Source organism: Pseudophryne corroboree, chromosome 5, assembly GCF_028390025.1.
Source record: "Pseudophryne corroboree isolate aPseCor3 chromosome 5, aPseCor3.hap2, whole genome shotgun sequence".
Taxonomy (NCBI): domain Eukaryota; kingdom Metazoa; phylum Chordata; class Amphibia; order Anura; family Myobatrachidae; genus Pseudophryne; species Pseudophryne corroboree.
The window spans coordinates 519,611,227-519,630,120 of record NC_086448.1 but is presented as its reverse complement, the minus strand read 5'-3'; the positions used below and the strand labels follow the sequence as shown (position 1 = coordinate 519,630,120).

At 41.4% G+C, this 18,894-nt stretch overlaps 1 protein-coding gene across 5 annotated transcripts in view; it reads right to left on the bottom strand.

Moving 5' to 3' along the window:
* Positions 1 to 13,972, bottom strand: part of RREB1 (ras responsive element binding protein 1) — a 138,045-nt gene extending 124,073 nt beyond the window's left edge. For 2 of the 5 annotated variants that reach the window (XM_063923098.1, XM_063923102.1), the window contains exons 1-2: positions 12,574 to 12,919; positions 641 to 708 (exon numbers count right to left, since the gene is read on the bottom strand). In XM_063923098.1, the coding sequence (XP_063779168.1) occupies positions 641 to 652 (12 nt within the window). In that variant the 5' untranslated portion in view covers positions 653 to 708; positions 12,574 to 12,919. Of the gene's footprint in view, positions 1 to 640; positions 709 to 12,034; positions 12,170 to 12,573; positions 12,920 to 13,641 lie in introns of those variants that run through there. The other 3 variants (XM_063923099.1, XM_063923100.1, XM_063923101.1) reach the window with 3 other exon arrangements.
* Between the last annotated feature and the right edge of the window lie 4,922 nt (positions 13,973 to 18,894).

The following is an 18,894-nucleotide window of genomic DNA, read 5'->3' as shown; positions in this document are numbered from 1 at the left end:
AAATAATGCTTATTACACAAACAAGCACATAGCAAACTATTTAGCGTTTCATTAAACATACTGTACATGTACCCTGACTTTTAGGTGTACAACGGGTTTCACATGCAGAGTGGTACTCTGTACAGCTATTTTATAGATTGCTGTAACAAACAGAATAACTGAACTCCCGTGTTATTTAATGTAATCATCATTTAGGTGATATTTATTTTCTGGGTACACAAACTACAATTTCAGCCTTTTGTTCAACTACGCCTAACACCACACACAGTCACTCCGGCAAAAAAACACTGGCTGCAGTCTAACAAGAGTTACAATGTGAATGGTGGGATAAACCATTGTTCAACCTATTTGTCATGTTGGATTATATACAAGCTATCAGTTTGTGTTTAGATATGTTGTGTCTTCAGAATCATTCTGTGGGTTAGCTAATTTGGATCAAAAGCATCAGCACAGCAGACTGGTCCTATCACTTCACTACAATAAAGATGTTAATCAAAACAAGATCTATTGTTTGGACCTCTTTGAAATGCTGATTATTCTTGGTGACATTATCTTATCACTGGAGTTTGATGTCTGCTGAGAGGAGGAATTGGGGGGGGGGGGGGGGGGGGTGGAGGAGTATAATGTAGCCCATCCATACCTGGTTTTCCATCGGTGAGTACCAGCTCTCTATTCCCAGTCAGCACGACTCGAGGTCACTTTAGGTTTCTGCAATTCATTAGCATCTATTAGCAGTCTCAAAGTCACATTATAGGACTAAAACCAACTCTTCAACACTAATTTAACCTGCATCTTTTGATACAAATCAACATTTTATGGTAATAATGAAAAAATGCATAAAACCAAAACACAAAAGTAATCTTCGAATTCGCTACTTTATGGAAATAGAACAAGTAAACAGAAAAAAAAAAAAACCAGAAAGTAAACAGAGGAATAAATAGACCTATAGGTCCATGGACACTACAGGTTTGTTTCCTTAGCAGCAATGCTGATAGGATAGGCCGAGTGATGCAAAAGAAATGGGCGGCAAAGTAACTACTTCCCATACCCCGGTGTTTGGGGAAAAGGTAGTGTACGGGTTACTGATAAAATTATACACATACACACACAAGCGATTCCCATCCCTGACCAGATTAAATGTTCTATGTATTTATATTATGCGATAGGTCTTTATGTAACAAAACAAAGAAGTATGTGTGTGTACAAAGTCTTCCCATGATGTCAATTAAGTGCACATTTATATATACACACACACACACACATATAACTTGGATCACAGAACATCCTCCCTTTTCGGGATCAGATGATGAAATGACGAACCAACACCCATCGGAATCCTTGTTTGTAACTGCTATAACAAAACCTGGGAGCATTACACAGATTTGGAAGGCACCTGTTTGGAGTTTCAGAAGCAGCACATAAGAAAATGTGCGTGCTGGAGAACAACCAGTTCTGAAATCTGGCACTGATGTATAAGTTACCTTTCCAGCATCTTGTTACCATCCTGTGAGGGATTTATCTGCTGTGCTCCCGGTGGGGTGGGGTAATGGGGGGCTGCACTGCAAGGCTTTTGCAAGTAGGAGTGAAAGTTCACAAATGTAACCCCCCCACCACCACCACACCACCATACACACATCTTACTGGCAGTGCCTTAACCCCCTCTATGCCAGGAAATACAGAAGACTAGTGCAGAAACACCTAAGAAAGAGGCATCATGGGAATGTCTAAGGAAGCAAGTGTTGTGAATTAAAGCAGACGCTGCTGGTGAGGTTCAGAATTTTGGTAATCATATGTTTTCTAAAAATAGGATCCATTGTTATTACTATTAATTTGTATACCAAGATGCTTTACAATTCAGTTCTGTTGCACACATCTAATGCAATGTTTGAGGAATTTCAGCTACACTACAGTTCAATAAAATGACAAGTCATAGTAAAGATTAAAAACACACATGCTAGGATGTAAGTTGTGGGATCCAGATATCTAAGTCCTGAAGGAAAAAGTCCTCGTCGAGGGAAATGAGTTCCCAAACAGGAAGAGAGACCGGCGGTCCAGATCATTAGTTACTGACCAACATCCTCTACAAGAAAACCAACTTGCTTAGAAGCATGATGTCACTTTATCCAGATCAATGCCATAGGAATATTGTAATTTTGATGTCACAAATGCATTCATATTTTGTAAACAAAATATATATATATATATATATATATATATATATATAAAATATATAATACTACATATAAAAAGTACAAAGTTTAATGGCCCAAAATTAAATCAGCAACACTATTACTCTATAACTGTCCTGGGGTCTCCTGCCAGCTGTGGGCTAGGAATGTAGAACATGCCTGCACATACGCCTGGACCAGGATGGGACAGAAGACTGCAGGCTCTCATTATGAGGGCTGTGGCAGTGACTTGCTAATAACCACAGATAATGCTGAAGATAAAAGACTATCAATAGTGGGAGGGTGATTTTTGTTTCTTGTTTCAGACCAAGCCCTAAATGAGTGGTGTCAGGACCACCATAGCGGTAGGGGAGATTGTGGTCATATAAATATTGTAGCCAGTTATCAGCAGGAGATTCTGACAAGGTTTCTTCTGTAGAAAGAAGAAGAAAAAAGGCATATGGATATCTCATCCAGCCAGGAGCCAGTAGTGCCTTGCCTAGCTAAGGAATTATACCTATCCAGACGACACTAAAGTTGCTACCAAGCAGTGGTTCATTTTATCAGGGGGTAAAACAAAAATTACAAGATGAAATCATTTTAATTTTTTTAATGGCAAGGATTGGGACTATTTCATGCAGTTAAGATCTAGCTTATGCTGAAGGCCACCTAGCACCATCACCATCTTTAAGCAATTTACAAAGAAAAAAAAAGAAAAAACACAGGAATCCTGCTGAGCTGCTGTAGTAGTAGTAGTAGTAGTAGTAGTAGTAGTAGTAGTAGCAGTTTACATATTTTTAAGTTTTGGATAACAGGGATAGTGCAAATCATAAGCACTATTCATTGTCCTTTCTATAGCCACTGCAGGAAATAAGGGGGAGTAGCACTTTTAACAGCTGGAGGTGTATGGTGGCTATCCGTGTGCCAATGTTTGTAGGGGTCTGGGACTCCAGGTCGACACCAAAAAGGTCGACACACCTTATGTCGACACCAAATGGTCATCACACCTTAGGTCGACATGGGAAAAGGTCGACATGATTTTATGGGGGGGTTGTGTCGTTTTTTTCGTAGAGTGACCGAGAACCCCAATTAGTGCACCGCTTCTCTCACCATGCCTCGCTCTGCTACCACTGCGCTCTACACATATTACCGTTCCCAATCGTAGTCCTCGTGGATTGTAAAGTATGAAAAAGTTTAAAAAAATTAAAAAGTTGAAAACTCATGTCGACCTTTTTCCATGTCAACCTTGTCCATGTCGACCTAAGGCGTGACGACCATTTGGTGTCAACCTAAGGTGTGTCAACCTTTTTGGTGTCGACCTGGAGTCCGGATACCGTTTGTAGGTTGCCCAAGTAGACAATTGGGGTTGATTCAATTCTCCGACAGTTGAATAGCGCCGGGAATTAGCTCCTGGTGCTATTCAATACAGCGCCAAGTGACACTCAAATTGTCGGGAATTCTTCTCTCACCCCCGGGGGATGCGAGAGGAAATCAGACAAAAAGTGCTGCCGCGAGTCTGATTCTATCGTGAATCAGCATCGTGCCGGGGAGTTAAGTCGGAGAATGCCCGTTCTCCCGACAAAATCAACCTGTTAAGTCCAGGAGAACGGGCATTCGCCGACTTAACATGAGCTGAATTGAATATCTAATTCCCGGCGCTATTCAAATGTCGGAGAATTGAATCGACCCCAATGGAGAAGAAAAATAAAAATAAAATACTTGTCACCGGACAGATCTGTATCTCTTAAATGAGAAATGCTATCTGATTTTATGGTGAATCAAGCCGGTTTGCCTTTAATAATATTGTTGCTTAAAATTGCTCCCGCAAAAAAAATTGCACTTTTAATAACTCGCATCCTATTAAATTTGTCCCTACTGTATATAAACATTTGTTAGCAATTTGTAAACCATGTGTAAAAGAATACACTACAGTTAATGTTTCTTGTGTTTGGAAGAACAGAGTGTAAACTACTAATTAACCTATAGGCTTAATAAACCTCTGGAATCTCCATTGAACAAGACAACATACACTATCAGGGGAAAAGCATCAGTGGACTGTAAAGGCCAGTACTCACCGGCAGATGTGGGGAGAGATGTGTGCTGAGCGAACCGCTCATCACACATCTCTCCCCCCACTCAGAACAGCGCAATGTGTGCTGAGCGTGCGGGGGGAGACGGGCGCTCATTTCACCCAGCGGGCCAATCTGGCACCAGCGATAGTGATGCGTGGGGCTGCGCATCGCTATCGCTGTGAGGGGTACACACAAAGTGATCGCTGCTTAAAATCTAAGCAATCTAGTCAGATTGCTTAGATTTTAAGCAGCGATCGCTCCATGAGTACCCCCCTTAAGCTACATTTATAGCTTTACAAATCCATTGGCTTTTACATTATTATTTTTTTTAACTCGAAAACGTTAACATGGCAAACACCAAAAAAAAACAAAAAAAAAAACATAGAAGTGTCATTCTTGGGTGTTTGTTTCAATAAAAACAAAAAAACACACAACACACATTGAATACACCCGTAGACATGAGCACTATTCTTTTTAATAATGAAGACTTCAGCAGTTTTGAGTCTTCCACAAATAAAAAAACACTTATTTGCATAAAAAGCTACATCCAACATGCATTTTGTATGTAAAATTTTATATAACTCACATGGGCATTTGATTGTTTAAACTACAACCCAGGGTCATTCCATGGTAACAAACGTTACATTTTGCAATATATTTCATGTGAAATATTTTTTTTTGAGCATGTGTTTTGAATATTTTGTGCAAAGTAAATGTTGTGTGGTACATGATATGCTTTAATTATGATGCAAAGCTTGTCATGAAAACTGGTAACAAACGTTACATAAAAAGACCATTCTCATGGAATGACCCCCTCAGCTCATTCTACCTCTAGAGTGAGCGTCTCAGACGTAAACTTAATTTAATTAACAAAAGAGGATCCCAATTCATTGCATCATTAGCCTTGGCAACAAGCGGAGCAGGTAAATCCACAACGCACTCTGTTTCAGCTGCTCTGTTTGCTATGGAAACCAGAGGTCCTAAACGTTACCATGTGGCTAGCAGAGGATGCAGGCGTGTACCCTGTCTCAGGCTAATCTAGCAAGATGGTTTCAGACACCGTGGACATCTGTTACAGACAAAGAATCAGCAAGTTGCTTTCATCTTTATTTACAAATTTGAAATGAACATTGTTTTTCTTTTAAGCTACAGGCAACATATCTATTGCATATACTGTTCCCCCAAACGTTATCCCACCCTGACACAGTGTAAAAATGATTCTGTATGTCTGTACACATTTAAGGCCTGATAAAGAGGTGAATGCGAATGCATGCACTACTGCAACATTTTACGAGTCGCAGCGGCAGTAATATGCAAATGCTAGTTTCAGTCTAACCCTTGAGTACTACCGTGCACTGGACTATGCAAGCCCTGAGACGTCCACTTTCAATACCCATGGAGGATGAAACTCCAGCAGTGGTTTTTTATCACATGCACCATCCATCTATGGTAGGTGATGTGTCTCGTTATGGAATTCCTCTGAACATGGCCTCAGTGACTGTGGATCTGCAAGCGGGAATGTGGTCACCAATATGTACATGACACTCCCGGCATTTGTTTTTATTTATTTTTTTGCATTAACCTCAGCCCATCTCCCAGAAACATGGTTTTACGCCACTACAACAGTGGTCTCTGCATACAGCCAGGGTAACGCATGCGCTGAGGGAATTTTCAGGTAATTTTGCTTATGCGCAGTAGCAAATAATTGCTCAACTGCGCAAACATCGCCATTGCGCCCACCGAAGACCTACAATCTCAACTGCCATCAGACATGTAATCAATTACCTTTTCATGAAATGCAAACATAAAGCAACTCAAAAATGAAACGGACCAAAATGTATCACTTAACAATCACAGACTTTAAATGAAGATGGAAAAAAAAAAAAAAGTAGTAAATGCCAGAAGGGTTCTCCACTCCCATTAACAAGATCATCATGAAAGCCTGGAGTCTGCAGGTGAATCCTTGTCAAGTTATTCAAATACCTGGTCTGTAAAAATCTACTGAGGCTTTTAGGCTCGCCAAGCTTTTCTTATTTGAATCACCCTGAGCAAACAGTCTCCACCCGTAACCCACTGCTTTTGTCTGATACACCTTTTCACTGAGATTTACCTTTGTCTAATGGCGGGACTGCTAACAGACTCCACTGAAAACAAGCTACTCCAGCATGCTTATATTCTAAAAAGATATACGATTTTTTACACTGTATATAGTACTTAGATGCAAGCTCTCCATGCAATAAATAATTTCACCATGGTGTGTGTGTGTGTGTGTGTGTGTTAGTGTAAAAGTCTATTGTTTATTGAAGGTATAGAAAATCCACAAGGTACCTTATAGAAAAAGTAGGCAAAGTTTCACAAATACGATGAAACAGAGAGACACAAGCCAGATATGTGGCACGTCAATAACATATTATCCTAAGACCATCAAGAGAACAAAGAACACTGCAACCAAGACGTGTTACCTTAGAATTAAAAGCCAAGAGGTAAAAAAAAAAAAGGAGGGGGGGGGGGGGGGGGGGGAGGATAGCCTAAAGATTAATGCTTTATACAAAATAAGTGAGGAGAAAGTTGGGAACAGAATCTGAGGTGGAGGTTGGGGGGAGGTGACAATGAATCCCCTTTAGTGCAGCTTGAAGTAGGAAGGGTCCTGTCAGGCCAGTTCCATTTTGCAACAAATGAACACACCCTTTTGCATATCTTCCATGATGCTATTGTAGAGGGATGTAGTCAGGATCCCAGCGGTCAGAATACCACCAATACCAATGCCGGAATCCCGACTGCCAGAATGCCGCCAGCGCTGCCACAGCTATTCCCACTCCTGGATGTCCATGACACCCATGGGGTGGGAATAGAACTTGTGGCAAGTGCAGCGAGCCCGCAAGGGGCTTCATTGCACTCGCCTCCATGCCGGCATTCTGGCGGTCGGGATACCGGCGTCGGTATTATGACCGCCGAGATCCCATACCCAACCCATTGTAGACGCCACTTACCCATGTTGTGTTACTAAGGGGGGTATTTATTAAAGCTCGAAGAGCGATAAAATTGCGAGATAAAGTACTGGCCAATCAGCTTCTGCCTTACATTTTCCATGCTGTGTTTGAGAAATGACAGTTAGGAGCGATTAGTTGGTACTTTATCACACACAATTTTATCTGTCTCCAATCTTGATAATACCCCCCTAAAACTCAGCAAAATTGTAATTGGAAAAGTTTTTCACTTAAGGTTCTTGAGCAAATAACATGTGTTGGTTCCCAACAATGAGATTTGTCTTAATACACAGACATTTGCAGATGATCACTGTTTTGTGTTTACGAAAGATGCGGGCCACAATTAAAAAGGTGGAAAGAGCGTATATGCATATATTAGAACCAAAAGAAGCAGATAGATGGATAATCCTAGGCTCGGAACTTGGAAACTGTCAGACAGATCACACAGCTCTCCTGAACTGTCTGTTGTTAATCTCCAATTATATCACATCTGCTGTCACCATTCCTTATCCTTCTACATCAGATTATTAATGATGATGGAGCCATAACCAATTAACCTACAAGATCAGCAGTTTATCTCCTCCGTTTGTTTGTACAGACATCCCTACGGCATACAAACAGCCAAGATACACGTTTCAAATGATCTCTCCTCCAATATGCCTTTTATGGAATGATGTATCCGCTATTACTACTACAACTCAGACAGCTACTTATACTATAATATCATAGTCACAATCACACATTTTCATAAAACTTGAAAAAAAAGGAGGACTCAATAATTAATATTTATAGTTCCTCCAGAAATAAGTGTCAAGAAAGGATACAGTCACAGTTTTCAGGACTCATATCTACAGGAAGAAACTCCTGGAATTACCTTCACATGACCTTTAAGATCCAGTAAACCAGTGAATAACTTTACATGGGAGACTATACATTTAATGCTGCCTGTGCATACACTTAATACAATGCATGCAATTCAGGCACAAAACTCACAGTATGTTTTTATACTTCTAGCAAACAAATAATAAAAAAAGTTCATTATTTTTACTAGTTTCAGTGATCTCCTATATCGATGCAATCTGAACACTGCATATTGGGGCCTGTTACAGAGCTGAATGCAAAGGTGTTCTTATGTTCTCCCACATTGCATGTGCAGAAATAAATGTCTTCATTCACCTGTATGCAGACTTGTACATCTATTGTGGTACTCTGGTATTGATACCGGTTGAAAACAAAAGTGATGGTTGTAAATTTACTGTACAACTATGTAGCATATTCGCTCATCTTTCCTATTGATCAAGTCATCCTCTTAACGTTTCAATAAAAGAACTGCCAATGTAAGGACGTTACAATATATTGCTAACTATGTCATCTTCTCCCAGCATCATTCCTCCATACTGGTTTGCAATTTATATGAGCTTGTTCACACTTCGGGACCGGCAGGAAAAACTTATCACAATCAGATGTATTTTTCGTACAAATGTGACGCAGTGTAACTGCCTCAATGTGATGCATTTGTCAGCATAAGTAAATTATTCCATTGACTGCTACTTGTTTATTTTTTTATCATGTTTTTCATGCAAATGGCATAAGACCCTGATGTGTGAATACGCTCTAAAATGGATAAACAATAATGACATGTGAGATGAAGTACATTTTTCAACAAAGCCTCTCTCTCCACACCTCCATCTTATTGTGTGAAACCTACATCCTTTACCTGATTACAGATAACAGGATCAGGAAAATGTCCCACCCTTTACAGCATGTTAGAACAATGATTTATTTGACTTTTTTGTCTTTGTGGACTGGCAGGTAATAAACCTGGTGGGCAAAGTCTTCTGTTAAGCAGACATTGTACACGAATACTTAACTACTGCAATGCTGGGAGTACGGTGGTGAGTTATGTCTAAGAAGGAGTTATTTGAGGTATTAACTTCTTTAGGGGGATATTCAAAGCTCTTGGAGAGAGAGATAAAACTCAGAGATAAAGTACCATCAGCTCCTAACTCATTTTTAAAACACATCCTGTAAAAGTAGAACTAATGGGCTATTACTTTATCTCTTACAATGTTCTCTCTCTCTGAGCTTTGATAAATACCCCCCTTTAGTCTCCCAACTCCAAGCCCATCATTATATAGGGCCTGGCATGTAAAAACACACATGTAAAAAGCTACACACTAGCAGCAGTGACTGATTTAGGTTCCTTTCACAAGTAGCAACATCTGAAAAATGGTCCTTGGTATCCCAATGCTGAATAATGCATTTCAGACTATTAACCTCATGTACTTTCACATAAGTACAAAAATACCAAAACACTTGAAAAAATTAAATAATATAAAAACCATCCAATAAAATCAGTAAAAAGCACCAACGTTATTAACCAATGAACACAAGTCAATCATTTTTTCCCCCAACTAAACACTTTTACTACAAAAATAAAATGCATCTAGCCTTTTGCAAAGATATGAGGGTTAATTTTAGCTCACTTATGTTTAGGCTGCTTAGCAACACTTATCCAATGACCTTCAGAGCACCACCTTCTTTTAAAAGGGATAATGAATACCACCATCTAAATAGGACTTTACTTTGTTTGTTTTTCTTCCCCATAGAGAAACAAACGCAACTTGCTCTTTTTAAATGTAAAACCCTACCAAAATGTCCTTGTAAATGGAAAAGCCATGGTAAAACACCAGGATAGGCACATGATAAGTGTGTGGCTTTCACCCTGATACAGCTAAACACACGCACAACCCAGTCTCCACCCCCAGCTGCTCACTATTTTACTCATAAGTGTCACATTCTGCAGAGCGACATATCTGCAAGGTCAGTAGGGAAAGCACAACACATGCAGGTTACTCAGAGAAAATGGAAGCATCCTTTACACACCCAGCATGCCTACAACAAAACGTAAAACAAACAGAGGGAAAAAAGTCTGCAGGCTTGTAACTCATTCAGCGCAGGAAAGCAATTCGTGGGCAGCAGCTTGTCGTGGCCTGAAACTATTATCAAACATCCACCAAGCGATGCACCTAACAGGCCATCCATGGGGCTACACCATTAGATACAAGAAATTAGATGCTCTTATTAAACATTGAATGGCTGTAAAGATAATCTAAACTTTCAACTGGCAAAGGAAGGGTTACACGCAAACTTCAGCCCATCTGACTTTGACTTGCCTGACATAAGTAAAGAAGCAAAGATAGTAGGTTGCACAACTACAATGTAATCCAGACTGATGAAATGGGTATTCGTGAACATTAGTACAAGGGAAAAACTTGCTCACTGATCCTCACTCTTTGGCTAAGGTGTGTCAGAGATGAAACAGCAGAGTTGTCCAGAGAACATGATAGATGCTTTTCTATGCAGCAGCAAATGAGTCTTCATCAAGCAACTACTACTAATACAGTATAGAACGGGTGCAAACTATACGGAGGCCACATGACATAAATACATACATTTTACACACTACCACTCATGTCAACGTTAAATGAAACCTATTCAATGTGCGTGAATTAAGGATTCAATTTTGTTTTTAAATAAGCGACGTATCAGAACTTGTAGTGTAATAAAGCCCCAAATTGAATATATATTTAGCACACACACATGGATTCTGGCTGTCGATGCGTTGTAAAACTTTATAGCTATGGCTGTGATCATGCAAGACTGCATGTCACATGCCAACATGGAGGTCAGAGTGTCAGACATGAAGTGGCTCAGCAGCAGAGGGGTTAAGTTGTGAGCAAAGAGTGAGTACCCTCCATCAGATACGCTTCCCTCCCCTAAGTTAGTGCACAGTATGTATGTTGGTGCTGCTGTGCTGGCTCTTAAGCCGTGTAGAATTTCGTAATGGAATGTGAACTGCTCATCCGGATCTGGGCTCCTTCTATCTCCTAACCAGTAAGGAGCAGGGGAGGACAGATCTGCTGAGACAGGAAAAATGCTCTCTTTCTCCTCCTCCTTTTATAACTCATCAATGATGCCTTACAGAGTAACATACAGCAACAGAAAATACTGCATCTCATCAACTATAACACACAACACATAAACATCCCAAAACAGAATAACAATTTAAAAATAAAGACATTTGCAATCATGGATCATGCAGCACACTGCATGGTGAAAAGGGGGAATTATAGGCGAATAGACACTTTAAAAAGTTTTCAAGGAGAGAGAGAGAGAGAGAGAGAGAGAGAGAGAGAGAGAGAGAGAGAGAGAGAGAGAGAGAGAGAGAGAGAGAGAGAGAGAGAGAGAGAGAGAGAGAGAGACTTCACCAGCAGCACAATAGGGAGAATTAAATGTCATCTTGGTAAAACTGCAGAAGAGAAAGTATCATTTCATACACTCCATCCCTATCCTCCTCCCAGAAAGCCAGGCACCACTGAGGAGGAGACGCACGGGAGTGGGGACAAAGCTGTTCTGCTTCTTAGCAACCATTAAAGTCACGATCTCCTAAGAGACGAGCCTGTCCAGTTATCTACTTAGGGGACAAACTCAGAGGGCAAATATATAAATATGTATTTTAAATAAATCGAATAAACTAAAAACGTTTCCTACAGAATGTATATTACTACACAAACATGTTTCAGGAGAGAAAGAAACCGAAAAGCAGCAAAGTACGCGAAAATCCTACTAGGAGTAGTAAGTGGCCATTGGTCTGGAAAACAAGATGAGCTGGGAGAGCGAGTGATGAGCAGTCGGCAGCCAGCATCTGCGCAGCAGAGATGGATGCTGGGAGGAAGAACAGGGAACTGGGATCTCACTAAAGAGCCCACAAAGTGAGAAAAACAAACTTAGAAAGTTTTTCTACCTTTTACTAAACTCGCCACATCCCCCCAATGATCTCTGCGCTGATGCCAGTCTCCTTCCTGTACTCATGACGACGATGTGGCTGCTACGTGTGACTCCTCTGATACACACACACATATAGCACGGAGCAGATGCTGCTCGGTCCACGCACAAAAATACCCACTCATCGCTCTATAGAAACTCTCTAGAGTCTCATACCCCACCAGGAGAAAACAACCCTCTCCCTGACAATTACCAGGGGTGGAAAGTTTGTCAAGGCCAACAGGCATAAGCCCCCACCTCTCACACACAGCAAGTGGTATGAGAAGGGAACACACGGAAGATACATGGAGGATGCAATAAACGCAGAGAGAAGGACAGAGAGGAGCTACCAGAAAGGAAGGGACAGAAGCTACACTCGCCCCATCTGTATCATTACCGGCCCAACTGCTGCTCCAGAAGTCAAGAATGACTTTTCTGGGAATGATGAGGTTAATAAATGCACAGCAGGTCGCAAAAATACGCTTGAAATAGGTTGTAGAAAACTTTGTCTTAACTTACCTTACAAGGGATGTCTTCATCTCATACGCTGATTACCAGTAATAAAGGATATATAAAAAAAACAATGATGACAAAAAAAAAAGAAAAAAAGATAAAAAGTGTAAAAAAAAAAAAAAAAAAAAAGTTTTTTCTTCCTAATGTGGTAGTAGGAAAGTTTGATAGTCCTTTCTGTGTGAGGCCACAATGCTAACAGCAGCACCATCCAGGATCTGGTGGTGCTTGCTAGTTAAAAATAAACTTTGCTCTAGGAGGAGATGATCTGGCTGGATTCCTGAGCTCAGCCAGTTTAATATGGATGAGCATCAGGTCCTGCAGGCAAAATGCTGCTCTTGGTGCTGCTGCTGTTGCTGCTCAAAGCTGGTTGGTAGAGAGACTTTAACAAGGAAGGGGAAGGAGAGTCAAGAGGGCGGAGAGAGGAGGAGGTGGGGGAGGGGGGAAACGCAACATCATCTCCTCTAACATTGGGGCACAACTTTGAAAAAAACTTTTTTTTTTTTTAACTATCCTTCATTTCATCACACACTCATCACACTTTTCACTGGTAATTGTTAATAAACTTGATAATTAGGAGAGCAATATGCTAAAAGTGTATTCACAGCTACAGTACTATTATTATGACTACCTGTTGATTTTGGATAATGACTTGCAAAGCTGGTGAAGAGTCAGTTTAATGATAAGTGGATCAGTGAACAATAAACATACTCATTTATGATCATTTTTTTTTTCTTCAGTAAGGCTGTAATCTATCTTTGTACTGCTGCTCTATTCGATGGCTATTCTGTGTAAAATGTCACCACTCCAAAGGTCACAATGTATTGGCATAAAAAGAAAAAGTTACATCCAAGTTTCCATGAGAGAAACTTAAGTGGTCCCTGAGTGATGCAGTGAGGATACGGTGGAGGGGCGTGAGCAGCACCTCCCGCAGCTGAGAGCCCTTTAGCTGCTTATGCAGGTGAGGGTCAGCATGGCACAGATCCTACAGCAGCAGCATTGCACGAGAGGAAAAGTTTCTGCAAAGCTGTGTAAGGGAAGAATTCTGCATGGATGTGCAAAGTTCACAGGTCTCACCTTATCTCTCCTTCCTCCACACTTGCTCCTCAAGAGCAGCAAGTGGCTAAAAGTAGATCAGCTGACATGTATGGAGGATGGTGGAGGGGTGGTGCAGTGGGAACCTGGGGAGGCAGGTAGAGCAGGTTAGGGACTTTTTGCAGCTTACTCTCCCCCTCATGCGTCCTCTCTCCCTCCCTCCCCGATAGAGGAACCATCACGTGTTTCATCTCCTGGGGACGTGTTACTGAGCCGCCCTGGCTGCTGCTGCTGCAACAGCCTGTTGCAACAAAGTAGCATCCTATCATTGTTCTTGCAGGGTGAGGCACTTTACATCCCAAACGCCATTTTTTAGAACTACCGTACAAGTTTCCCTTCCATGCTGCGTTAGCTAACTCTTCTAACAATGAGTTACACCTGCTAAAGTCACAGATCATAAATTGGATACAGGTGCTTAATGAAATGAAAGATGTCTTATAATATATGAATGCGTCGTGTCATCCTGCAATTTGCCAGGCTGCCACTGCATGGAATCACATCACAAATTAGCCACTAGCAAGTTGCAAACAGATGAAACAAAGTAGACCCATCACCCAGAACTCAGAGAGTTAAACCTATTAATGCAAATAAAGGAGTGAGTGAGGCTTTCTGGCAGGGGAGCAGAGCAGACAGCCCAGGTCTTGCCTTGCCTCACCTTACCTGTGATGCTCTCTTGGCAAGTGGGCCTGTGCAGTTAGGAAACTCATGTTCTCACAATCATTTTCAGCTTACTATTTTGAAAAATAAATAACAGATTTTCCATCCTATTTGCAAAAAGACCATAATTACACACATTATGTATGGCACATAGCAGCACTACACTAAGTCCTGTAATAATTTCTCAAATGAGCCTATCACATGATCGGATCACATATAATTAGTGATTTGAATAACAGGTGCAAAAGATTTATGGCCAAAGGAGTATTTATCAAAGCTCAGAAAGAGATAAAATTGTGAGAGATAATGGGCGGTATTAAATTGTTATATTGCGCCTGATCTCCAGTCTAAAGTGATGGGAGATTGCAGGGTGATATTAAATTGTTCTTTTTTAAACGCACTTGTTACTGTTGGGTTTAGCTGTGTGAAGTGGCTAAACCTGACTAAACTAATGGGTGCAACATGAAAAGTCCAGTTTGAGCCCTTAAACGGGTCACTTTTCGCTCATTTCAGGTCACCACCCCTGGGGGTAGCAAGCTGAAATGAAGTTAGCACGCCCGTCGCAGATATACTTCAATAGCTGCTGGCTGGCGTACAGGGGTCACAGAGGGGGGTAATTTTTGTCAATATCCTGTGACATGTAAGGCCGAAGGTGATTGGCTGGTACTTTATCTCTTGCAATTTTATCTCTCTCCAAGCTTGATAAATTTACCCCTTAGGGTGCCCACTTCTAGGGTCTGACTCAACTGCACCCAGATCATAAAATTGTTTACTAGGTTCCCAGAATTGCTCGCTAAGCGATGTGTGATATAATGTGACCTGGTGCGTGGGCACTGTGTGACATGTGTACTGGGCAGGGTCGGACTGGCCAACAGGGGTACAAAGGAAACCCCACTGCCTATAAGGCCCATCCCATTCTCTAGGGATCTGGTTCCAGACTGTGCACTTTAATTATACATTTTATATATATATTTTACATTATACTGCACAGGACTGTGGTGTATGTTCTACAGTGCAATGTTGTCATTAATCTGGTACATGATCATGCATGGACTAGCAGTATTTACTATATCTAAATATATTAATCAATGGGGCCCAGACCATGCACTCCCTAAACATGGACTCCTACCACTGCATCCACCCGGTGGGCCCTTTACGCCTCAGTCCCGTCTGCAGTGGAGAGAGATGTTTCTCTAGAATGGAGTAATGGCTGCTTCAGAATATTGCTATTGGGGACACAGTAAATTACTAAAAGAAAAATAAAAGATTCAGATTAAATAATAACCGTGACTTCACAGAGGGATACAAGCCTCAAGTAAAAAAATGTTTTTCAAAAGTGAATTTCAATAAATCATTATAAAAATACAATCTTCAATTGACACTTTGTTAAAGCATGATACAGCTATGTATCCAAAAAGTTATACTGTCAGGAGACAAAGAGGAATATTTATTAATTCTTCTAAACAGGACAAGGGAATATAGCTATCATTTTATAAACTGTACTAGATAAATGATAGCTAGAATATAATTGGTGACTATGGGGAGCACCGTCACTTAAATTATATAAAAATATTCCCCACAATCATTCAGGAACAATAATGAATATATACCCCTTTACTGTGTGCTTGAATAGCGGTATGATGTATGCATCATCATAAGAAGCAATGGTATCCACTGTAGATAATGACTGTTATTATTATTATTATTATCCTTTATTTATATGGTGCCACAAGGGTTCCGCAGCGCCCAATTACAGAGTACATAAACAAATAATCAAACAGGAAAACAGCAACTTACAGTTGATGACAGTATAGGACAAGTACAGGGTAAATAAAGGGTTCACTACGGCTGGCCGGCGGTCGGGCTCCCGGCGACCAGCATCCCGGCGCCGGGAGCCCGACCGCCGGCTTACCGACAGCTTGGCGAGCGCAAATGAGCCCCTTGCGGGCTCGCTGCGCTCGCCACGCTACGGGCACGGTGGCGCGCTACGCGCGCCACACTATTTTATTCTCCCTCTATGGGGTTCGTGGACCCCCACGAGAGAAAATAAGTGTCGGTATGCCGGCTGTCGGGCTCCCGGCGCTGGTATACTGAGCGCCGGGAGCCCGACCGCCGGCAAACAGAAGACCACCCTAAATAAACATAGTTACATCAGCAGATGACACTGAAATAAGTATTAGGTGGCAGAAGACTGCTGGATTTGGTGCAGTTGAAGATTATTAAAGTAAGAAAGGATAAGTACATGAAGGAAGAGGGCCCTGCTCGTGAGAGCTTACAATCTGTTGAATCTCAGAGAAGAAATAAAGAGTCATAAGTGATATGTTTAGGCATCCAATGATAATGCTGCCTTGTAGCACAGTGTAGGGGGCTGCAACAATTAGTGGCAGGTGTCTAGAAGAAAATAGTACATGCAGGTAGCAGAATAGAAACTACGAGTGATCCAGATCAATGCAGTGTGTGTCTCCTATAGGACACTTTTTGAAGCATCTCCACTTTCAGATTAGGATGCGTATCTGGGTATTAAAGGGGCGTTCTCTCGGGTGTGGTTCATAGGGTTGACCACACTTAGATTGACAGTGTCTAGGTCGACCACTATTGGTCGACAGTAACTAAGTCGACACCTAAATAGGTTGACACAAGCATTATGTCGACATGACAAAAGGTTGACATAGGTTTTAAAAAATGGTAGTTTAAAAAAAAAACACTTTTCTTCATAGAGTGACCAGGAACCCCATTTAGTACACCGTGTCCCCTCGCATGTTGAGCTCGCCATGCTTCAGGCAAGGTTACCGTTCCCAATTGATCCACGTGGATCGTAAAGTATGAAAAAATAAAAAAAATTCTGAAAAACTCATGTTGACCTTTTGTAGTGTCGACCTAGAACATTACAACTTAGTATCCATGTCAACCTAGAAGCCATGTTGACTTAATGCAAGTTGAGCAATAGTGGTCGACCTAATGCATGTCGACCTAATTGTGGTTGACCTAGAGACTGGATACCGTTCTCTCATAGGCATAGTACAAAGAGGGCATGTCAACGGAATTGTAGGCTTTGTAGATTTGTGTGTATTCTGAAAGATCTCTAGCACCAAAGATAGGGCTGGTGCATGTGGTCACTGATAATGATGGTAACTATGAAACCAAGCCTATGGCAATGGCAGGGTGTCCGCATAGATGCATACAGTTCTGCATTATAGACATATTTTGATCTGTGAATGCAATATGGGTTTAAATCTGCCTAACACGCATTAAACTCTTCATCAACCCTTTTATCCTTAAATATAGACTTAAGGGCCCTACACACTTAAAGATTTTACTGAACGATATGAACGTTCTCGTTCATTAATGAACAAGAACACGTTCATATCATTCAGTGTGTAGGCACCACTGATGAACGATGCGTGGCCCCGCGCTCATTCATCGTTGGTGCCGTCTCGTTCATACCTGCAGGCCAATATGGACAATCTCATCCATACTAGCATGCAGGGCTATGGAGCCAGGTGACAGGGGGGAGTGAAGAAACTTCACTCCCCCCCCCGTCGCTCCCCCCCCCCACACACACACACACACCGTCGGGTAATTTGACAGCCGTATCGGGCAGCTGGTCGCCGAGTGTGTAGGGCCCTTTAGTTTAGCCATCATGGGGTAAAGTTTCTAAAATTGAAAAGTGGTAGTGTTGCCTATAGCAACCAATGAGATTGTAGTTATTATTTCTCTATTGCATCCTAAAAAATGATAGACTCTTATTGGTTGCCATGAGTAGCAACTCCACTTTTTTTAGAAGCTTTAGTAAATCTACAGCCATATCTGTTTTCTTTTCTCTTGTACCTATTTTGTACAGCTAATAGTGTTCCATATTTAAAGTGTTATGCTTAGGGTCAGTCAGTACACCTTATTTTTATTACTGTATCTGCTTGTGTACATGTTCCCAATGTTGAAGTGGTTGGCTACAGAAATACCTGTATCCAATCGCATTACAAGGATGTACACAGCAGCACTGAGCATGTTAGCAGGTACATATGAGGACCAAGCTGCATGCAACAGGTGCTGTGTCATCATGATATGAAGAGGAGAATTAACCTTTCAGTGGTTGCTTGAGAACAGGTTTCAAGTCTGCTGGTTTCAATGAACTGGGTTCATATAAGATAGGGTATTCAGAGGTGTTTCTAGAGAGCAGGAGGCCCGTATGCAGGCTCCGTCTGGACACCCTCCTCTCTAGCCGGTGGCAGTGCTTCGCTTTGGGCACTAGGGTCCCTAGGGGACCCTAGCGCTCTCTCAGAGTCTACAGCGTATGCGCAGATCTCCAGGAATATAGCATGGCAGCCAGTTTCTCAGTGATTTTTCTACTGCGCACGCGCAAAACACCGGGAAAATGGTGCAGCGCCATGTTCCCAGTGATTTCGGAAGCGCTGCTGCAGTGCCACAGGACTCCGAAGGGTAAAAATAATGCGGTGTGGGTATTACAATGTATAAAATTAGGAATTCTCTCTGGTTTATGTGTCAGTTGTGCCAATAGAGCAAAATCTATAAGGGTAAGTTTTGGCAATGTGAATTACAGAAAGTTTTTATCTAATAATT